Raw genomic sequence first — 24,649 nt, 5'->3', positions numbered from 1 at the left:
TTATCCCTACTGGAAATACCTCTCCTGATGCATCCCAAGACCGCATTAGCTTTTTTCACGGCCATATCACATTGGCGGCTCATAGTCATCCTATGATCAACCAATATTCCAAGATCCTTCTCCTCCTCCATTACTTCTAGTGTAACCCCCTGCCAAGATTTAGGATTTGTTGTTTCTAAATCATCCAAGACAGATGCTTTAAGGCCAGAAGGGACCACTGTAGTCATCTTGTCTGATTTCCTGCACAACACAGGCCACAGAAGTTCACCTATGTATTTTTCTATTTTCAACTATTGGTTGAACAGGATAGTCTCTTTTAAAAAGACAATGAATCTCAATTTAAAGATTAAAAGTGATGGAGAATCCACCACATCTCTTGACATCGTGATCCCAATGTTTAATGACACTTGCTGTTAAAAAAAAAAAAAAAAAAAAGTGGCACATTTCCAGTTTGGAATTATTTAGTTTTCTGTATAAATTATTTTTTAAATACACTTGCTTTCAGGCCAAAACCAAAATGCCACCCAAAAGCTAGGAAAGATTTCATATAAACATAAAAAATATAGAACAAGCAATTTTACAGTGTTGCTTTGACCATGTATTAACTAATATATACAACAGTCTGCATTTCTGCAAGTCCTACAGTTGATGCTGCCATTTTCTGTGATGACTAAGGTTCAACTGGCAAGCACCGTAAGCATTCTGCTGGTTAGTGGTTGTTCTTGAATATATTACATGAGAAAGAGATATAAGAACTAAAAAGGATGTGTTTTTTTGGTGGAGAGCTCAAGAGACTTAGGACAAGGTCAGTTACAGGAAAATGATGTCACAACTGGCTTTATACACATACCCTGATTCACACAATAAGAGGTGAACAGTTTTATTCTGATAAGACAACTTTTTAAAGGAAAAAGCAGGGATATTGGACTCAGTCCTGCTCTCACTGACACTTTTGTTATTTCAGAATGCCTCCAATGACTTCAACGGAGTGAATTAGGGTATAAACTGGTGTAATTAAGAGCAGAATTTGTCTGGTATAAAAGGGCCTACTGTGATTTCTATCAAGAACTGTATAACTTTATGCACTTGCACTACATATAGTTTGCCATAATCTAAAACAACAAGACCGAACAAAACAGAAGCTTCACTCACGGCTTCTTCATGCTCCTTCCAGCAGTCATAATCTGTTGCCATAGCAATACTTGCATAGCAGATTCCGGCTTCTCTTGCAAGAACCACCTCGGGAACTGTGGTCATGTTGATAACATCAGCCCCCCAGTTGCGAAACATCAAGCTTTCTGCCCGAGAACTGAAACGTGGCCCCTCAATGGTGATCATTGTCCCCTTTGAGTGGCACTTAATCCCATGCTTCTTGGCAATCTCCATAAGAACCTTCAAAAATATTATCACAGAAATAGCAAATTATTAATCACCTATGTGAAGCCAACTATTTCCTCATACAAGAGAAGTAAGTAAAGGACAAATATCTCTGTTTGGGGGGTACTCTTGTCTCTCACCTGAATAACTTTCACACAATAAGGCTGTCTTTATACCAGTGGTGACCAAACTTACTGACCCTCAGAGCTGCATACGATAATCTGCAGAAGTTCAAGACCCACAAGACACTCACAACCTGCCCCGCGGGGTGGCACCTGCTGGGCTCAGGGCGGTGCCTGGTTGAAGCCCCGAGCCCTGGTGCCTTCCCTACTCCCTCTCCCCTCCCTAGCCCCACCACCCTGCTGCAGGGCAGAAGCCCCGAACTCCTTCCCCCAGTCTGGTAGGTGGAGAACAGGTAGGATGCAGAGGGAAGGGGACACTCCACGAACCGCACTTTAACTGTAAAAGAGATGCATGCGGCTCGCCAGCCATGGTTTAGCCAGACCTGCTTTTTACTATGAATGTGAGCCTAATTTGACAACAAGTGTCAAACAAGGAAACCCACTCCCATTTCAGCTTCCTCTCTCAGGGCTGAAAACAAATAGTCCTACTGATGATGATAGGATCAACTGTGTTTTAACATCCATTGTCAGAAAGGAGGCTAAATACCTGGATGCCTGCTCTGCATTGCTGTAGTGGGTGTTGAACTCATCTGATCCAGTTTATGCCAGTGGGATTCTGTTTCCAGCACTGGGTGAGGAGGACAGGAAGCAAGTGTGTTTGATACCCAGGCCTTGCTTACAGTGAGACTTCTGGTCAGAACAAGTCTAAACAATGTGGTAGTGGAAATGCTGGTGGCCAGTTTACACGAACAATACCACCATTGCTCCCAAAGGTGGAGCTGAACTGATGATAGCAAGGGTGGGAAATTTTAAGAAAAGTCTCAGTATGTGGGCGAGGGAAGTATGGTGGAAATTTGGAGAGAAATGTATTGATTTGGAGATGTGAGGGTTATACCTCTCTCTTAATTCCCACACCAGTGGCTGAACTCTATATGTTGACGTACACTAGATGTTGGTCATTAGTCTGTGCAATCCTGACCAGGAATATTATATCGCAGGGGTGGCTAACCTGTGGCTCCAGAGCCAGATGCGGCTCCTCAGAAGTTAATATGTGGCTCCTTGTACAGGCACCGACTCTGGGGCTGGAGCTACAGGCACCAACTTTCCAACGTGCTGGGGGGTGCCCACTGCTCAACCCCTCGCTCTGCCACAGGCCCTGCCCCCACTCCACCCCTTCCTGCCCCCTCCCCGAGCCTGCAGTGCCCTCGCTCCTCCTCCCTTCCACCCCAGAGACTCCTGGACCCCACGAAACAGCTGATCGGGAGGTGCGGGGAGGGAGGGGGAGATGCTGATCGGTGGGGCTGCCAGTGGGTGGGAGGCACTGGGAGCTGGGGGAGCTGATGCGGGGCTGCTGATGTCTTACTGTGGCTCTTTAGCAAGGTACATTGGTAAATTCTGGCTCCTTCTCAGGCTCAGGTTGGCCACCCCTGCTGTATCGGTTCACTTTTACTATTTGTACATTGTTTCCAGTGAGTTCCAATCTCTGAACTAGTATCAACTGTCACAGTATTCCAAAATAGTTTCCTTTTATTATAACACAGAAAAGGATCATTCCTTTTTCATTCTGCATTTCAGGGCAACTTCTCTTAATTTAGTTTTTGGATTTACACTTTATAAAAATTCTGGAAAGTTTATTTTTCTCTGATTTTTTTGTATATTTAGTTGTTAAAAAAAAATCTACGAATTACATATCCCAGTTGTTCCATCCAGCTACAACACATTTATTGTTCTGGATTTTTGTATGGTTTTAATTATTACAATTGGGTTAGGGGAATTATACTAATATACACCTTTTGAGGGGTTCTGATGACATGCTAAGCTCCAGGACATAGATCAAACATATTATGATAAAATCAGAACTTGAAGAAAAATATCTGAATTGCAATAAAATTATCTATCTTTAACTTTATAATTTATCGATTTAACTGCAAAGAGCCCTAGATTCATGATTTATCTATTTTTTTGTTTTGGAAACAGTGATGTGGTTCCATCAGTTATGACTGTGTGTGTGTAGAACTTCCCTTTTATTATTGCTGCTGTAAGAAGGAAAGGACTAACTTGAGTCACTGAGAAATACTATTTTTGTTAATTATACAGAAACAATATCTATCTACAACGATGCAAAATGGTAAAAAGAGCTAACAGCTCAGCACTGATACTTGATACATTAAATGCTCTGGACATAGACTGAATCACCTGCTTAGCACTCTAGTGTTTTGTCTGCCTTGGAATGGTAACTGATAGCATGATGACTAAGTGGGTTGAAAGATTTTTAGAATTCTAATCTGACCATAATTTCTGTAAATGATTCTGTGCTCTCTGTGTATATGCCATTTTGCAACTTGCATTCTGCAGAGACTCTTAACATGAATCTCCTTCTTCATTTTCCCTCTGCTCAGATGGAAGAACATTCTGGCCCCTCTGAAAAAAGGCATTTTTAACCATAAACAAGCTCTTCCCTAAAACAACAATACTGAAAAGTACAGCAGCATTTCCTATTGTTAAAATAGCACAACCCTCCTCCAAACAACAGAAATCCCAAGGTACATACAATAAGACCAGCAATATTTAAAAAGGATAAGAATAGATTAGTCTCCATCCTTAAAAGTATTAAATATAGCCTGTTGTAATAATTGGGCCTACAAATTTACCATGATTGTGAGCTCAACTTTAAAAGTCAGTAAAAGTTCATAAGATGTCACAATAACCTATAATCACAAATGCTGATGGGAAAAGGTACAAAAGGGAGAAAGACTGAATTAGTCTAAACAAAAAGGCGTACTGATGTAACTCAGGGACTGTGTTAAGATCACGCTTGGTAAACAGGAGCAGCTGATGAGCAAAAGTTATTTTGTCCATCAATTAGGCCTAGTATCCAACATACTAGGGGATGTCAGATACCAGGGGATGGGTTATTCCACCCATCACTCCCTTTTGGGGTCCTTAAAGAAAGAAACTTCGGGAGAGAAAAATTGACTAGCAAGCTTTAACATCATGGCTGCCACCCACACTGTCTCCTGGACCCCAGACCTTCTTCATCCTAATCCTGAGAAATGTCCTGAGCAGACAGGGCTTGAGAGAGGCAGATGACATCGCCACTTCCACCAGTTCCGGCTGAATCCTGAACACCATCTCGAATGTGAGCAGGGTGACCAGATAGCAAGTGTAAAAATCAGGACAGGGGGTGGGGGGTAACAGGTGCCTATATAAGAAAAAGCCCCCAAAATCGGGACTGTCTGGTCACCCTAGATGTGAGACCCCCATAAAATGCATCCTTTTCCCTTCCCTGCCTTATTTATCTCTGTGCTATCTTCTTTCTTTTTCCTTCTGTCTAAGAAGAATCTGTCTTAGCTAGCCAAGACTACATATTTTACAACATTGCTATAAGCCTGTGACAGAAAGAGGCAGATAAAAGCGGAGTTTGCCAGGTCTCAGAGTGGCTAATAAGACAATGTGCTGGGACTGTGTTTTTCCAGCAGCGAGGCTGCACGTGAAAGTCAACACCAGAGACAGAAGCTGCATTTCTATCTTGGCTGTTTTTTCTCTCCCCTGTGTGTGTGTTTGTCTTGGTTTGTCTTCTTAGGAACCTGGATTGGACTTTAACAACACCATCAATAACAACAGCTCCAGCCCATTTCAACTAGCTTCTCTTTTCTTCAAAAAAAAAAAGAAAAAAAAAAAGGACAACTATTCCCATCTTTAATACCATCTAAAAGACCGTCAAACATGGAGGCTTTTCCTTATACAAACTCTCCAGTTAAAGGAAAAGGAAACAAGAAATGTTAAAATGAAAGCCTTATTTAACTACTTTACATTTCAAATGCTTTAATTCTTTTCCCTTCTTATCAAGCTTCTTATCTTGACTCAAAGCTTAAAAAGGATGTTTAATGGTGCGTTTGCCATGGTACTAAGCAGGCTAAAGTCTCTCTATACCAAACGCTGAACCTTGGTTAAAACTGTTTAATGACTGGTTGTGTTAACACCTTTAATTCTTTGGGCCCATATATTCCATCAAATGAAGACAACAAGCCTTCATCCTGCTATGCCACATGCTATACATGGGTAAAGCTGCTCAGACATTGTGTAAAAAAACAAGTGCCACATTGGTACCTTCTGTGACTGTTATGTTGTTATTATTAATTATTTGTATCGCAGTAGCACCGAGGAGCCCGAGTCATGGATCAGGACCCTACTGTGCTGGCGCAGAACATACACAGTACAAAGACGGTGCATGCCTCAATTTTCTCTCCCTTGTTTGCCCACAATGTCATTTTAATGGATTGGTAATTAATAATTTACAAGCCTTTCATCCCCATGAAAGTCCCTGGGGAAATGCAGGTTGCCAAACACTTTCTTAAACGAATGACTACACAATCGGCATTCTTTTCCCTGGAAGACAGAACTTGGTCTGCCTTTTTCATCATTAAACCACAAAATCTTTTATTCGCATGCCTAGCAAATTCTAATTTTATTTTTAATTTGGTCAAATGCTAGAGACACAGGACTAGAGGGGCGGAGACTGCACCTGGATTATGGAACCACGTAGTCAGTCTATAGCATGTTCAAACAGATTTTAAATATTTGATTTTTCTTATGAAATCCACTAACCTCTCTGGTTTTGGTGCAAAATGGTTCAGCCATTGGAATATGACATACTCCTGGAAGATTGGAATAGCACCCATCGTAAAAAGTGTTATGTCTTTTGATAGTCCTGGAAAAAAAGAGCATATTTAGAGATAGAAGCAGCAGGAAATTCATGGATGCTGAATGATTAAGTTGTCAACTGAGGGGGAAAGGGCATGAAAAATCATTTTAATAAACATCTCCAACACTATTCTTTACCTGTTTTGCCCTGATATACATCTTCTGAAATTGTGGTGGAAGGGAATGAAGTAGCAGTTCTAGCAGCATATTATCAGTTAATTACAGAACATTAAGTTCAGTCAAGTGGAATCTAAGTATGAATTACTTCTATAAAAAGATGACCATTAATTTTCAGTTCCTAACAAACTCCAGTTTGAATGACTCATAAATGTACCAAAAAAAAAAAAAAAAAAAAAAAAAAAGCAGTGGCAGTCACCTTACATTGAACGAATGGGCACTTTGGGGAACAAAACATGCACAAATTCAACCACAGCAATATAGAAATTAAAAGTCCTCCTCTTCTCAAAAGAATTATATCCATGTCCACAGCTTGAAACTGAAAGCAGACTTTTCCCATTTGAAAAGGTGATCCCTACCTCCCTTCCTCCAGATGGGAAACTGCTTCCCTGCATGAAAGTAACCAAACAAACATGCAGCTCAACACAATGCAGAATTGTCCATCGCTAAAAGAACATATTCTTTCCATTTTGCCATCTGTCAGAATTATGACTAAGACATCATTACGTGCTCAACAGTGCTGAGTCACCCATTCAGTTAACTGGGTGGTGAAAATCCTCTGAAAACAAACCTTCCGAGAATCATTCCCCACTCAGTAAGAGGAAAAAAGACATTTGCCCTGTCATTTGACTTTTTAAGTTCAGGAGTTAGTTGACTTGAAAGGTTAACTTAACTTTAAGTAACTTTTTGTTCCACCTCAACTTGATTTCCCCCCTTTAGACAAGTGGTGGCAGTCATGCATACAGGCATGAGTATGTTAATATTATGTGTACCTAATACTGATCTGTTCTACACTGAAGAATAATTTATGCGTGCACAAGATAAGAATCAGAATACATCAAGAGTACCACTGTTTCGGCATGAGTGGTACTGAATCCCCCCCAAGATTTAACTTGAGCTTTCTGGTTTGGAAACAATTGTGCTACCATCTAAAGTTACTTCATGGCGTTGCGAAGAATGCCCCAAATAGACTGCAATGGGAGTTGTGCCCACGTATATGAAGGCTGCATTGAGCTCTACACAAAAGAACTAAGTCTATGTAATCGTTTTTCTGTTCTAACAGCTGTGTCATTACAAAGTGGGAAGCTGCACATGAACATAAATGTGTGATGGCAAGATACTGTTAGAATACTAAATATTCTGTATTCCCGAGGCACAACATACACAACAAGTGGTAACTATTTGCTACCGGAACCTGCTCCAGCAATTCACTGTCAAAGGCATGGCACACACATGACTTGTCCCCCTACTGGAGTTTAACACTACTACTTTGCAGGTCTATAGTTCCTCCTACCTGAGGATCCCAAGGTGCTTCACAAATGTTAATGAATGTAAGGGTATATCTGCACTACCCACGTTACAGCATGGCCGCAGCAGCACTGTGATGTGGGCAGTGTAGACACGCTTTACCACTGGGGGAGAGCTCTCCTGGCGATAAAAAAAACCCACCCCAAACGAGTGGTGGTACACCGTCTATACTAGCGCTTTTCAGTGCTAAAACTTCTGTTGCTCAGGGGGGTGTTTTTTCACACCCCAGAATGACGAAAGTTTTAGTGCTGAAAGTTGCAGTGTAGACACAGCCTAAGCCTGTGAGGTAGGGATTTATCCCCACTGAACAGATACAGAAATGGAGGCTCAGGGAGCTGAGGTGACTGCCTCATGTTCACACAGAATCAATGGCAGAGCGAAGAATGGAACACAGGTGTCCCAACACTCTCTCATGTGTCATGAACACAAGACCATTTTTCTTTAGCTTCCTTAATACTCTCTGACGTTTGAGTGACCTGGTTCAGCTGTACTCTTTCAAAACATATGGGAGAGAGAGAGAGATAAAAGGAAGGGATAAGAGAGAAGGACACTTGCAATGGGATTTGTGTCCAAATCTCCTAGTAAGTTTTGAAAATCCGACTCATAGTTAAGTGTAAGATTCAGTCACAGACGTCACAGATTCTGGACTTTACTGGACCTCTGTGACTTCTTTGGCTTCAGCAGTCAGCAGCTGTAGCAGGGCCTGGAGCTGTGTGCCCCACCCATAGCTGGAGCTGTGCACCCCACCCATGGCTGGAGCTGGGAGTGTGTGCTCCTAACCTGTGACTGCGGCTGGAGCCGGGCCTGTATGTTCCCCCCACTCCCTGTGGCTGTCGGCGTCCCTGCCCCGTGGCTTTGGCCAGGACTGTGCCCCCCCCACCCCGCCCGTGGGGTTGGGGCTGCCAGTCCCTCTGTATGGGGCTCCAGCTGTCATTCCTCTCCAAACCCTCCTCCACGGTTATTTTTAGTAAAAATCAGAGACAGGTCACGGGCTCCTGTGAATTTTTGTTTATTGCCCATGACCTGTCCCTGACTTTTACTAAAAGTAACCATGAGAAAATCTTAACCTTACTCATAGTGCACAAAGGTGTAATAGATGCTTAGCATACATGCAAAATAGGCAGGCCCCTGCCCAAAGAATTCAAATAGGACAAATTACAAATAAAGATAAATTACAGAGAAAAAGTGTGTGTGTGGGGGGAAGGGTTATAATACAAAAAGATAGTTTTTAATATTTAAATTTGACCCTCATGCCGAACATTTAACTATTTGTTGACCCTATGCTTGAATGTTTATAATCCTTGCCTAGTATATTTTTATATTATACATTTCCCTCCAGAAGACCGAACTTTTTCATAATTAAACCACAATTTTTTTTATTTTCATACCTAATAAATTCTAAGTTTCTTTTTTAATTTGATCAAAAGCTTGAGACACAGGAGGAGAGAGGTAGAGATTGCATCTGTATTCTGGAAGCACTTAGTCCATTATTGCATTACAAACAACAGGGGCTGTCCAAACAAGTTTAATTTCTGTTATGAAATCCTCTAGCCTACTCTTTTTAAAATAATGATGGCCCTGATCCTGCAAACACTTTAGCCTATGCTGACATCTTTGCAGGATCAAGGTCAAAGCGATCACAGGTAGAAACATTCCTGGAACTTCTGATGAATGGAGAGTTGGTATCTCTCCTTGCTGGACCCAGTTCAAATTTAATAAAATGTCTTATTTTGAAGGCAATAGGACTTTTCCACACTAAAAGTAATGCATGTGCACATTTGCATGATTGGGGTCTTTGTGGGTTGGGGGGAAAAGGGGCTATGTTTTGTTTTGCTTTATTTTTGTGACATTTCTCCACTTTCTGGAAGGAAAAAGAAAGTGGGAAGAAAGCAAGAGAAAAGGGACAGTATTTTTGATAATGCTTTATTTGAAAAAAATTAAGTTTGTAAAGAAGGGGGTTTCCCTAACTGGGTTTTTAAGTCAGATTTAGGAAATAATCCCTATTCAGGAATGGTGCTTGCAACTTTAAACATGTGCTTAAATCACACTGAAGCGAATGGGACTTAAGCATATCCGGAGAGTTGAGTGTGTATGTTCCTGAATAGGGACAGCTTTAACAACGTATTGTAGTGCTTTTCTGAGTCAGAGGAATAATTGTTGACCGTATTGTATTGACTCCCCACTGCTTTACCCACCCTATTTTAAAATACAGTTATGGTTAACATTTTTGAATGAAAGGACAACAAAAGCCACATTTGTGAACAATACAGAAGATTTTCTGCAAACACTTATAAAGACTAAAGATTTAATTGAGAATGATAGATTCACACAAGATTTCTCCTCCCTCATAAATCCCTTGGCGCCTTTCCACCGTCCCGTGTTATAAGCATGTATTGTGTATATTGTCTGATTTGCATAGTTTGATGGCTAGGCTTTTTGGTTTAAAGGGAGGAATTATGAATAACTGGGAAATCACTCATAAATGCTGCCCCCTGTGCAGCAGAGAGAGGGCCAAAGTCTGAAGTCCTTCCTCAATCCTCGTTTGGGCAAAACTTCTTTTGCACAAGGTAGGTTTAAAAAAAATTAAATAAGGGCTTCAAGACTTGGCTCACATTGCATGCTCAGCTGTAGTACAACATTCTAATCAGTTTTTCATTTATATTTTAGCACCAGCTTTTTACTAAGTGGTGATGTCACTTAAGTTCTGGTTTATGTTAAGAGGGGAAACCAATATTTGAACAGTTAGTTTCTTGTTTTTTCTACTTGTCTTTAAACACTTGTATGAACAATGATGTGTGCAGAAAACTTTGCATTATTCACACTGTTTGTAAAAAAATCTCTCCTCCAAGTTACCAGTAAGCACTTTTCTAAAAATATTTTAAATACTAAATTCCAGTGGCATGGTTTATACTAAAGGAGGCTTGAAGAAAACATTTTAAAGTTTAAAAAGAAGTACTATTCATTCAATATGAAGCTATTCAACAGCAAGACAGGTTAGCAATTTAAATTTGTAAGCAAAACTGTATACACTATATGAAATGTTTCAGAGTAATAGCCGTGTTAGTCTGTATTCGCAAAAAGAAAAGGAGTACTTGTGGCACCTGAGAGACTAACCAATTTATTTGAGCATAAGCTTTCGTGAGCTACAGGATCCGATGAAGTGAGCTGTAGCTCACGAAAGCTTATGCTCAAATAAATTGGTTAGTCTCTAAGGTGCCACAAGTACTCCTTTTCTTTTTACTATATGAAATGTGTCAAAACAGTAACATAATTTTCCTTTTATGGCATAAAGCAGGGCGGCAACCAGAATCCAGTTAATTTAATATCACATACTAGTCTGTGATTTCCCTGTGTCAAGTGTCTGCTAATGAATTATTTAGAATGGGAGGAAATGGAAAGCGAGATAATCTTCTTCCTGCTTGATTCTAATTTAGACATTATTAGCCAGTCACTTTCACTTGAAATGATCCTGAGCAAATCCCAGACTGGAGTTTCTTGCTTACCATATTTGAACTATTTCTGCCCCTAGTTGTGGCTCATATGCCAAAGGTTATAGAGAAACCTTACCAAAGACTTTCCAATATAGATTCAAATATGTGGGAGCTGCTACCCCAGGGATAGATCGTGACTATATCTACTCTGACAATGTTTTCACACTCAATGTGTCAATCTCCCTCCCAGTTTCCCCACTGTTCCAAGGAAGGAATAAACTGTGCTGGGTTTAATGTCTGATGTGCCTAGGGTGACCAGACAGCAAATATGAAAAATCAGAAAGGGGGTGGGGGGTAATAAGAGCCTATATAAGAAAAAGACCCCCAAATCAGGACTTTCCCTATAAAATCAGGACACCTTGTCACTCTAGATGTGCCAGTTACATGGGTGTGTGAGGTGTGAATGTGTGTGTGTGTGTGCGCGTGGGGGAAGAGCTAAGGTTCTGCCCACCTCCTCTCACCTACTTGTGTAGAGGGCAGGAGGTGGAGGGGGGAAAGAAATGGAGTATCTCTACAGAGCCTCCCTCCTCACTTACCCTGCTACCTACGATGATGTGGGTAGCTGGTGAAAGGGAATGCCTTACGGCCTCTTACTTATTTACTTGTGCAGTCCCGATATCCAAGCCACAATTTGGCCCTATTAGCATTATGGCTCACATACACTTCGATCAGTGGTCCCTTACCTGTATTACAGCATTAAATTGTGTTCTCTTTAGGTGTCTCTCTCGTTGTGAAATATATATTATTGTTTCTTTTTTTCTGGCTGACTATTCACCTGCTCTGTTTTAAGACTGAATCCTAAAGGAATAATTGATATTTTCCTTGTTATGTGGATGCAATTAGTTAGCAGAAGCCGTTTGTTGAATTACATGAATTACCTGAATAACTGCTAGTCAGCATTACTACCAAAGCACTTGTGATTGTTTCATAACTGTACGCTAATTTGATTTTTGGCATGCTCCTTCCTCCATCTCAAGTGATTACTACAAGGTGCACTGACAGATTTATAGGTGCAACAGGATTTCAAGTTCTGACTAGTTGTAACGGCTGCAGATATTGCCAGACAGTCTGGAAATACCTGTAACCGAACAACAAACAGTTACAGGAAAAAAAGGTCGCTATGCAATAGAGGCACCACATTACCCATGAGAACTGTACCGTTTCTCTTCTCCCCAGAATTGTATCTACCAATCAGGTTTCTAATTTTTGGTTCTGGTTTTCCTGCAGAGCCAATGCAGCTATGGCAAGAGGGAGCTGGACTGTATTCTGGTTTCTGCCCCATTATAACAAATAGTTAAAAACTACGTTCCTGTTGTGGAATCTTTGAACTTATGACGATGTAAGACCCAAGAAAGAACAAGGTTTGACTTTCAGGTCTAGGTCAAGTTTGCAGTAAAAAGATTTACTTGCGGGAGAGTGGGCCTTATATACACGTGAAGTGAATTTCAAGTAACTGAGCTTTATGGGGGTGAAGTGTTTGGAGATATACACGTCTGGGTGAAATCCATTCCCTCAGACTGTCTCCAGGGAAGGGGACAGCAGTGTATACCCCTCACACCTACTATTCCAGCCCTCCATTCCACTTGCACAGAGTAGGAAGGCAGCAGAATTCAGGTAATGATGGATCCATGGCCTCCTTTCCTGGCTTGCCCTCAAGGATGTTATGTGGGGCTGGTGCAGAGGCCCCACCCTTCCATGGACTAAGAGAGTGTGCAAACGTGCCCTGCTGGGCGCCTGTGCCTGTGTCTCCCTTTACACAGCCTGTTACTGGATTTAAGCAGAGCAGCAGGCTGTCCACAGGGTTAATGTACTCTGAGCGAATCTGATATGGAGTCACTGAGGCACAAGAAACATGGAGCCCGACAATATTATTTTTACAGCCACTCTTCAAAGTGAAACTGTAAATATGCAGACTGGCTGAGAGAAGTAGCCTTTGCTAAATGTTTTCATTTTGTATGGAAACTTACGTTTTTCTTGTAGTGTTATATTATATCACTAGGTCCATGCCAGTGGTCAAAATTTGACTAAATCTAAAACCACTTCACTGTGCACCCAGTCCCATTAAGTCCATCCCACATTCCCCTTTCTTCCTCTACAAAGCATTACTAGTAACAAAGTGGCAAAACTAAAATTCATTATGAAAGCTAATCCTAGTGCTCGGTTTTTTTCTTTTTTGTGGTATCTTGGTTCTGTCTCCGGGGGCATTAAGGAACCCCCTCCCTCCCACCCAGGCAAGAAGCTCCTGCCTTGTAACTGTCTCAGTGGTACGTCATACAGAAAGTTCGAGGAACAAAACTGACAAATGTAGAAGCAGCCTTTTAATGTGGTAACACCCCTTCTCAGAAGCTTGCTTTGCATACCTTCACCGCTGAACTTTCCAGTGCAAACAGACTACAGGTTGCATTCTCATTGCATTTTTACCAGCAGCTCTCTGCAACAGGTGGGACAGAAACCTGCACAGCGCCTCGGGGAGCAGTGCAGTAGGCCTTCACAAACAACAGCTTGTATCATCAAAAGAACTCTTCCAGACTTACTTCTCTCAAAGGCAATGTTTATGAAAAGGGTGAGGGTGGTGGTCACTGCCTACAACGTGGTTTGTGGCTCAGCTGGGATTTTTGGACAGAAGCAGGGAAAAGATCAGGGAGTTATTTCATTACATTTATAAAACAAAAATCATTAGTTTCTACAATTTGCACGCACACACAGAAATAATCAAAGGCAATAACAACATTTTTAAAAGAACCAGCCCTTAACATATAAAATTACATACAAAAAAGCACTTTAAAAGAATGGTACTTAGGTTGCAAAGTCAAGCACTCAAAAGTTAAGAAAATGCTAAATTTACAGTTGCCCCTGCAACCTTAATTCTGCCCCCCTCTTGCATATGCAGCCGGGGCACTGCATAAGACAGGGGTCCTGCAGGAAATATAGTGTGTGATCATGTAGTTAAACAAGGGGGCTGCATTAAGGTTGTGCAGGCAACAGCAAATTTAGCATTTCCTAGCTTTCGACTGTTTGACTTTCTTTACATGCAGTCTTTTTGTGTGTAATTTCATTGTTCATTTCCAGAAAAACAAACAAACAGATAAAAACAAAATTCTATTATGTCCAATTATAACAGCCTCCCCCTTTAGCTACAGGATGAACTATATTAACTGGCAACAGCAGAAGGCTGTTATCCGGGGGTGAGGGGAGGTGGGCTGCTGGCAACATGTGCTAGGTTCAGACGATGCTTAAGTAGATGTCAATCTGGTGTTCTCTCTTTCCTACTCTAGGAGGTGGGGGCTCCTGCCTCATGTGGTGCCCCCTCAAGATGGGGCGGGGAGGTGGTAGGGACTGCCGCTGCTGGGGCCAAGTTATACATGCTTTCTGCTCTTTTGAGACTCAGATCGAGGTTGTACATGATTCTCTGCAACTGTGTGTCTGAGCAAAAGGTCTTTAACCCATGTAGTCATACTGGGACCCTGTAAAGAGAAGCAATGCAAGAAGCCTAGGAGGAAATGAGAAAATCAATGTGCTGTTATTTGCACCAATAACTGAAAGCTAATTTATTATTTATACAGTGCCTTAAGTTTGCTAGGCACTTTACAAAACAAGACAGATACAGTGCCTACCCTGAGGAGCTTATACTGTCTCACTTTTAGGCATGACAGAATAAGTGAGAGCAACGAATAATAGGGGGAGGAAAGGAGAAACAGCACCTGAGTTGCAATTGTAAGATCACATGGTTACTTGGACTCATGAGGTGAACGTTTTGATGGTATTCAAATTTTTTTTTTTAAGCAGGCATTCAAGAGGGAAGGCAGAGGTGGAACTAGAGAAAAAAAGACTAGAGAATAAGAGGTAGTTAGGGATGTGGGGATGCCCAATGGGTTAGGACTAGTACAGCTGCCCCCGGCAGCTAACAGGAGAAAAACTGAGAGGTGACTGTGAAATAAAGATTTGTAAGAGTGGGAGAAAAAGGACAAGAAAGAAAGAAAGAAAGAGGGCGGACAGGAAAAGGTTAAGTACACAAGAGCAGGAGGGGAGTGGCAGACAGGGTAAATGACAAAGGGGACAGACAAAATGTGGAGGTGAAGCTTGAAGAAGTAGGGTCTCCAGGGGAGCTGGGAGGGAGGGCTTGGGGCAGAGTGGGGTGGGTAGAAGTTTCCTGCTGGGGCCAGGGAACAGCGAGGGGTGAGACAGCAGGAGAGAGAAGGGTGCAGCCAGGGAAGCAGGTACTTGCAGAGGCCAGGGGAATGGGAGCTGTTGCAAATGAGAGTGAGGTGACTGCAGCAACCTGCTCCCAAATCGCCTGAAGGAAGGAGCAGGTGATAAAAAGAACCACGACTTGTGATAAATTTGTAAGCGTTGGCAACACTGCATTCTAAGCAAAATGTACATAAATGAGCTACAGCATGACCTGCAAATACAGGAAACAGTTTTTCAAAAAGGGCTCCTATCAGGGGTTCAGTCACTTAGACATGCGCTATATTTAAAATCACACTGGTTTCAGTTTTCCAAGAAACAGCACATGGTACAACCAAAGGCACTTGGTGAGAGGTTACAATTTAAAATTAATGGCACTGCAGAAAACAAGCCTAGACATGCAAGCATTCAGCCTTCACAGGCAGTGTAAAACTGCCAGAAGCTAGGATAAAAGAATGAGGAATTTTCCCACAGACTCCTCTTAAGTTGCTAGAGGATGAGACACACAAACAAAAAGTTACACATGCAGTACGTTTACAAAACGTTGGCATTAAATTCACATATTTGCAAAAAGGTATAAATACACTGTTTTTTAATCCCCCAAAACATTCTCAGGTTTTTGTTAGAAACTGGAATGGGTAATCAAGGAAGCAGTCTGCAAGGAAGGGGACTCTTTGGGAAGCAAAGCACTGTACACACTACACCTTCATTAGGATTCTTGGGAAACCAGAAATGTTATTAGCAACGCTTCTTCTTTTAAAACACTTCATGGATTTGTTCCACTCTCTTTCTTTGACCTTTGTCTCTATTTCCCTCCCTGTGCTCCTATCACTTGACTGTCCTGCTCTCCACTTGGTCCCTCCGCTGCACAGTCTCACCACTGTACTGCTTCTGCAAGAGTCTTTTCCTATATAGCTCCTATCTACAGCAGTTTTCCTGCATCTCCCCATCTTAATCCAAATCTCTGCTGATTTTTTTCTTTTGCAGATGCTTGAATTTCATGTGTGTGGCGGAATACACTCCTGTACTCACACCCTACACACTACTGCAATAATATTTGTAAAAAATATGCCTTGTAAGATATCATTTGAAAACTCAGAAATCAATGGTCAACAATATCATGGTAAAGTGTATGCAACAACATTATATTCAAAATTATTAACAGAAGCCAAAATCCTAACTGAAATGTGTTTGCTGATAGGTCACAATTGCTGGACCAGGACTGTGGCTATACACAGACTCTCAGGGTGTGACCTGCATGCTATTAGACTATTGGTGAGTGGCCCAGGTGGGAACTACAGTAGCAAAGCATGATAAGGCACCCCATGTTGCACGGACAGGGTGACACAGCCCTTCAATAGTCTGGACTGCACCCCAAAATGTCATAAACTACTCCTCATTTGCTGTTGAAAATAATAATTTCACAACCATTATCCACTGATATCAGAGTAAAATCAGGATCTTGCAGCAAACTGAACTTTAGTGGCTCCTACACACACCACGGAAGTGTTTTTGGTCAACATCAAGAATAAAAATCCATCCACACATCAGCACACCTCTACTGGTGTCTAATTGAATAGTGTCAATGAGATCATGTAGTCAGAGACAATAGTGAAAATACACTGCCTTTGACCCCTGAATCACTATAAACAATGCTCAAGTATCCAACATTTCTTTAAGCAAATGAGCTACTTGTCAGAAAATAACATGCATATATATAAACTAAAAAATAGTAAGAATGTGTGTGTGTCTCTTTCTCTCTCTCTCTCCCGCCCTCTCCCTCTCTCAAGTCTTTGCTTGAAGAAAAAGCCATAGAGAAACCTCAGTGAACCTTGCACAGGTGGGTCATAGTAAATAAGGCACCTGGCTTAACAGATGGAGTGATACAAAATATCCCTCAAAGATTCAAAACTCTATAAATCAGTCTTAAAATAACTTCCCTGTAGCATAAGTCATATACAGAATATGTGACAGTTTGAGATGACCAAAATGAATCATTCCTGGCCTCACCACTTGTGAGAATTACACAACCCAAAAGTCATCACACAGAATCCTAAAGTTGCTTGCCCTTGAAGGAGAAGCTCACTGTACAACATGCAAAACAATTGGTTTGTGTGTACGGGGTTTCTTTTGGGGGGCGGGGGAGGGAAGAGGCGAAAATTGAGGGAAATGTGTGAAATTGAGACAATCATATTTTCTTTTGTGTCAACCAACCAAACTTTATAGATCCAGCTTGTCCTTGAACAAGATAACGTTAAAAAATCCCAAGCTTTGTCTCAACGGACCCTTTTTCCATCACAAGTGAAGCAGAATTTTGAGGCCTTATTCTTGAGCACAACCAATGCAGTTGGACAAAACTGGCAGTCTATCTCCAGAGATGCCCAGTGCTAAAAAAAAACTTGCCAAAATTCTTTCCACTTTTAAAGTGTTTAGAATTCTATAGACAATTCAAATAGGCCTAATTTCTGTCCCAATTCATAATTTAACAAAGCTGAGTTCTTTGTCAAGTTAAAAACAGTTTATAAAGATGAAATTATTATTGCTTTTGCTTTTATTTTTAGAGATAAGAACATAAGCCAAGTCTGCTACTCCCAAAAATAATTCTAAAGACTTTCTTAAAGAACTAACTCTCTCCTAGAGCTACTATCGCTGCAAGTTCACGGTCATATGCACAATTACTATGGACTCCTCTGTGTAGGCTTGTGAATGACACTCACAGAAGTTAATAAGAGCCATCGATGCTCAATGCCTCTGAAAATCAGGCCTCTTTTATTTAGGTGCCTAAATATGATATGAGTGCCTAAATGTAGGCACCTGAATTTGAAAATGATGGCCTTGGTTGTTTACTTTTCTGCCTCACTAAGATCTGCTAACTTGGTTGTCACATGTTTAACAGACATGCACTCAGAACAGATGTAGGTTTCAGAGTAGCAGCTATGTTAGTCTGTATCCGCAAAAAGAAAAGGAGTACTTGTGTCACCTTAGAAACTAACAAATTTATTTGAGCGTAAGCTCTTATGAAAGCTTACGCTCAAATAAATTTGTTAGTCTCTAAGGTGCCACAAGTACTCCTTTTCTTAGAACAGATGTAGATATCCAAAGTAAACCTTGGATCCATTTACCTATGTGCACTTTGGGTTCAAAACATTGTGATTTGGGCCCATCTCTAATACAGATATTGCTCTTCAAGATCAGGGCTAGTGTTAGAGAGACATGGATTGGTAACCAGAGATTGGTTAACTTCAGCTGTTACAGCCTGGAACATTGCTCCTTTTACACACGATGGAGCATCCAGCATGAGAAAAAAACCCTACAAATGAGGCCCAGGAAAGAAAAAAAGTTATAAAGAATGGCTGTATTGAAATGCTCTCAAATGACAACATCTGCTTCAACATTCAGCACCTTGTAGAAAAGTTGGCTAGTTTTATTGGTGGGGGAGAAAACCCACTCTTTATTTTAGATTAAAAAAAAAAGACACTATTCCAAACACTTGATTTCCTTGCAGATTAGCTCTATAGTTTATGCTTTGTACTCTTTGTAGTAGATACATTCAGCATTGGATAGGCTGGCATTTGAGATGCCAACTGTCTAATTCTCCCATACATTTATAAAAACACTTGGCATAAAACTTGACTACCTTCATCCACAAGGATCAAAACCACACCCTCACCATTGTCTTGAAGATCCTCTATTATTCACACAAGGTGTGATTGGAGTTCATGTAGATATGCCTGAGCTAGCTTTCAGCTAGTTACTATGGTTAAAAATAGCAGTGAAGACATATCAGCACGGCCTGCATCACATGCTAGCCACCCAAGTAATTACCTAGGGTTTTGGGCGGGCCTGTACAGCCCGCTCTGAAGTCTGTGACGCCCGCAGCTTCATCAACAGTGGTACTCAAGCTAGTTAGATCAAAGCTTTCTTGGATTTGTGTACAAAAGCTACAATCACTCCCTGTGATAGACCCTCAGTCAGGCAGCAGTCTTTAGTTTTACATGGTGCAATGGAGCACAAAGTTGGAGGCTTTAAATGAAAATAAAGGTTTCACAATAGCACCTCTTAAGTAAGCCATAACTCATAACAGAGCACAAGTTACCCTTGCAGCCCACAGTCCTAGTGCAGCCTCACTGTTTATTATTGTAAATGTCACACTTCCTCCCCTTAAATAAGTTTGTGTTGTCCCTGATTTTTGGGCACATACTTTGAAAGTCAGTGTCACGTAATTGGGCACAGACAGGCCGAGAGCTGAAGGGTAAACATTTAAAGTCTCCTTTCATACAAACAGACATATCTCATCTGGTAATTCATGAGACACTAGTAAAATAAACTAACGACGTTTAAGTCACAGGCTGCTTATATGTTCATTTCTACAAGCTGAGTAGTTAAAAACTAAGAAGAGTCAGAAAAGGAAAAAAAAAAAAGGCTACCGACAAGCACAATCTACTCATTATTACATTATGTTTGGGTTTATGCTTCTAAAAGTCCAGGAGACGAAGAAGAATAGAGCTGTGGTTTTATCTGGTAGCAACAAGGGCCAGATTCTCATGTCAGATGTGTGCTTCCCATTCCTATATAGCTACTACTTCTGCGTGCATGAACACAGTAGCTCGTGTTTTTAAATGCATGTTGCTGCAACCCACGCATCTGATACAGGAACTGAGCCTTGACAATGAATCCTAGTTATTTAGATCTTCACTGTTGATCAGAGTGCAGTGCAGTGCAGTGCAGTGCAGATTCAGCAAACCTATTTTTTCTTATTCTCTAAAGGGCCTTGTCCATATCTAGACTTACACAGCCACGAAAGCATTGCTTCAGGATTTCTTCTAATGTACACAGTGTACCACCTAAGACAAAACTTCAACAGCATTTGAAACAAAAATACAGGTTGTTTAATGCCTTTAATAAAACTCTTCTTTTGCAAGGGCTACTACTTGAATGCACTAATCCTGGTTAAGTGCCCAATCCTCACTCAGTCAATTCACTTTGTATTTTTGTGCCTCAGTTCCCCATCTGTAAAATGGGCATAATAATCCTCACGTTCTTCAACCTTTTCTCTCTCGTCTATTAGACTGTAAGATATTTGAGGCATAGGCTGCCTCTTACTACGTGCTTGTACAGCACCCACAACTGGGGTTTTGTTGGGGCCTCTCGATGCTACTATAATACAAATAATAAAATCATCAAGGTGACTTCCTCCATGAAATGAAGTCAAAAGCCTTTCCCCATCTCATAAGATGTTCCCTTTTTGGCTCCAATACTGAAGACTGTGACTTCAAGCCAGTGAGCCTTAAATGTTTATTAATTGTTATTATCATAGCACCAAGGAGCCCCCCGTCATGGACCAGGACCCCATTGTGCCAGGCGCTGTACAAACACACAATAAAAGACATTTCCTGCCCTAATGAATTTACCATCTAAGTTAAAAGCAAATATGACTGGATGGCTCTACTTTACAAAACACATCACATTGCTCCTTTACCTGTCAATGAACTGGTCGATCATAACAATATCTCCAGGCTGTATTTCTTCTCTTAATGAACCACAGGCGGTAGTTACTAAAATATGAGTACAACCCTCTTCTTTCAATGCCCAGATGTTGGCACGGAAGTTGACATTTGTTGGCATAATAGTATGGTGTCTCCCATGCCTGCAAAGACAGAAGTGGGAAGTGAGATGAATAAAATAAAATTAAACAACCAACCAACCAACGAGGAGTTCAGGAAATTTAATTTGCCTAGCAAAGCTACAAATGGAACTGTATTATAACTTACACTGTTGCCAACTCTGAGGATTTTATCACGAGTCTTGGGATATTTGATGTATTTCTTAAAGTATCAGCTCCTGGAGTCATGTGAACGTGAGAATTTCAGCTTTCACTTTTTAAAAAAGAATAAGTTTCTAGCTTTCATGGTTGTAGAGAAAAGCTTGAAAACGTGACCTGAGTGCACCCTAATGGTAGGAAACCCCAGAAAGTAAATATGAAGTACCCAAAATTTATTATTTTTTAAAAATCTTATGATTTCTGAATACTTGGTTGATAATACTGGTTGACAACCCCTTGGTTGACAAGAGGTTGACATTACTGAACTTCCCATGTACTGTAATCCATTTATGGATTTACTTGCACAAGGTCCCACACAAAAATTCTGTCTGTAGGTTCCATTTACTTGGCCCCCATTGTTACTTCTAGTATGATGTGCCAGTGCTGTTATCAGAAGAAGAGTGGCTCTGTGACACTGTAATATTCTATCATCCCTCTCCAGCAGCAGATGTGTTTAATTTTATAAATATAAAGGTTATTTTTCTGTCAGCATTATGACCACCATCTGGGATCTGAAAGTCAAGCTGGGTTCTTTTACCTCTTACATCTTCACTATTATAAATAGAGATAAGTAGTAAAGATAAGATTCTGCACTCAGAATAAAACCAGCAATGTCTAATGATAAAATGGGCAGAAAAGTATCCAGTTCACCCTTCCATCCACAGCTCTCACAGAGCCTGTAGTAGTAAGATAAAAAAGTTAAAGGGGGGAGTGGAAGATTTAACACCCCATCCCTCTCGAAAAAGTGCACAAACACGGTATTTCCCCCACCCCTCATCTTTTCAAATCATGGTGGGGAAGCTGTATGACATTCAATCTTTCCTTCTTTGTTTGGAAGAGGATGCAATACTACCCCGGGGCTAGGTCTACACTAAAATCTTACATCCAGGTTTGATAAACTAGCGTCTAAAATGGCTTACCCAACCTCTCCAGAACGGTAATAAACTCCATTTTTAGACCACCACACGTCAGTCAAACACACTATGTTAAAAAGGATATTGAACACTGCTGTCCACGTCAGTCCAGACAATCAAGTTCTATACTGACCAAGGTATATGGGAGAGTCGTGTTTGACATTGTCTAAAGAGGCAGAACAAAAATAATATGGTATACACCTAATATCAGGATAAGGCTAGTAATATTTTGTTGTTGTTGTTTGGTCCTTGGGAATCCTAGTGTATAGTTTTAAAGATATACAAAGAAGCATAATTAGACACACTATAAGTTCCAGTTTGCATGTCTGTATCTCAGAGTACAATTTTCTTGTTGAGCAGGGGAAGGGGAAAGGAGCATAACACACTAAGGCATAGATTGCAGGGGGAAAAAAGAATAGTTACATAAACATAAGTGCAATGAAAGGACCCAAGTCTCCCCAAACTAGTAATACAAACAGGCTATCAGTTAGACAGTATTATATTTCAAAGTAACATGTGGGAGGTAGCCACACGACCCCCACTAATATTAATGGGACTTGCATGGCAAAATCCTGGGACATAATGCAAGACTTCCCACAGGGCGGCACATAACTTATTTTAACCAAAATAACCAGGGATATCAGTAATCACATGAAGGGCCATGGTAAGTAATATGGCTAACCTCAAATTCTTCAGCTCTGAAAGAACTACAGTGACTACCCCACCCAATTCACAGATTTTTTTTTTTTTTTTAATTCAAGTCTCTCTCGGTTTTCTGTGTTTATGTAATAGGACATTTTTCCTTTTTACTGGAAAATATTTCATGACCTCATCTTTAATAAACTAGATAGTTAAGGCTATGAAAAGAATCCAAAGGGAAAAAGGCCAATGGAAACACAGCAGAAGACAAAAAGCACCCAAAGAAACAAATATTGGAGAGATCCAACCAGATGCGATTTCCATACTCAGCAATTGCATCCAGCCACAACAGAGTTTGGAGAGAAGAAAATAAAGAGGAAAATAAAATCGCAAACTAAGGCAAACACAGAATATACCCACCATACTCAAATAGTGACATATTAGCAGGTGTGCTATATCCACCCTCAAAAATTATAAACTCAATTCTGTATAGAAAATGGAAGAGAAAAAACAAAAAAAGATTTTACTTAGCAGAGAGCTAGATACTATAGTATGAAGATGGCAACCACTCCAAAATCCTACATTTTACTATGTAAGCCTCAGGAGGTGTCAAGACCAGAGTAAGCCAAGCAGGACCCAAACCCTATCTACCTTTAAGAGAAACTGTAAAATAGATTGCATTTTATATAGTGCATAAAAGGGGCATATTACTGCCCACATGACAGTGACTTTACTAGAGGAAAAGACCATAGTAGAAAAGAAGATAGCAGCACAAGAAAATATGGGAGATTTCTGCCCCCCCCCCTTTTTTAAATTAAAAAAATTAGGGCTGTCGATTAATCACAGTTAACTCATGTGATTAACTCAAAAAATTAATATCATGATTTAAAAAAATTAAGATCGTGATTAATCGCACTGTTAAACAATAGAATACCAATTGAAATTTATTAAAAATTTTGGAAGTTTTTCTACATTTTCAAATATATCAATTTCAATTACAACACAGAATACAAAGTGTACACTGCTCACTTTATATTATTTTTGTTTACAAATATTTGCACTGTAAAAATGATAAACAAAAGAAATTGTATTTTTCAATTCACCTCATACAAGTACTGTAGTGCAATCTCTTAATCATGAATGTGAAACTCACAAATGTAGTTTTTTTGTTACATACCTGCACTCAAAAACAAAACAATGTAAAACTTTAGAGCCTACAAGTCTACTCAGTCCTACTTTTTGTTCAGCCAATTGCTAAGACAAACAAGTTTGTTTAGATTTATGGGAGAAAATGCTGTCCACTTCTTAATTATAATGTCACCAGCAAGTGAGAACAGGCGTTCGCAGGGCATTGTTGTAGCTGGCGTCGCAAGATATTTACATGCCAGATGTGCTAAAGATTCATATGCCTTTTCATGCTTCAGCCATCGTTCTAGAGGACATGCGTCCATGCTGATGACGCTCGTTAAAAATATAATGTGTTAATTAAATTTGTGACTGAACTCCTTGGGGGAGAATTGTATGTCTCCGGCTCTGCATTACCTGCATTCTGCATATATTTCATGCTATAGCAGTCTCGGATGATGACCCAGCACATGTTGTTCATTTTAAGAACACTTTCACTGCAAATTTGACAAAATGCAAAGAAGACACCAATGTGAAATTTCTAAAGATAGCTACAGCAGTCAACCCAAGGTTTAAGAATCTGAAGTGCCTTCCAAAATCTGAGAGGGATGAGGTATGGAGCATGCTTTCAGAAGTCTTCAAAAAGCAACACTCTGATGCAGAAACTACGGAACCCAAACCACCAAAAAAGAAAATCAACCTTCCGCTGGTGGCATCTGACTCAGATGATGAAAGTGAACATACATCGGTCTGCACTGCTTTGGATCCTTATCGAGCAGAACC

The 24,649-nt window shown here is 40.6% G+C and overlaps 1 protein-coding gene across 6 annotated transcripts in view; it reads right to left on the bottom strand.

Moving 5' to 3' along the window:
- Positions 1–24,649, bottom strand: part of LOC102937518 (methylthioadenosine phosphorylase) — a 56,827-nt gene that overhangs the window by 10,651 nt on the left and 21,527 nt on the right. For all 6 annotated transcript variants that reach the window (XM_037902053.2, XM_037902057.2, XM_037902055.2 and 3 more), the window contains 3 exons: positions 20,847–21,014; positions 6,108–6,210; positions 1,153–1,392 (listed from right to left, as the gene is read on the bottom strand). In XM_037902053.2, the coding sequence (XP_037757981.1) occupies positions 1,153–1,392; positions 6,108–6,210; positions 20,847–21,014 (511 nt within the window). The remainder of the gene's footprint in view (positions 1–1,152; positions 1,393–6,107; positions 6,211–20,846; positions 21,015–24,649) is intronic.

This window comes from Chelonia mydas, chromosome 5, assembly GCF_015237465.2.
Source record: "Chelonia mydas isolate rCheMyd1 chromosome 5, rCheMyd1.pri.v2, whole genome shotgun sequence".
NCBI classification, from domain to species: Eukaryota; Metazoa; Chordata; order Testudines; family Cheloniidae; genus Chelonia; species Chelonia mydas.
The sequence above is the reverse complement of the archived record's forward strand: the minus strand, read 5'-3'. Positions and strand labels throughout refer to the sequence as shown.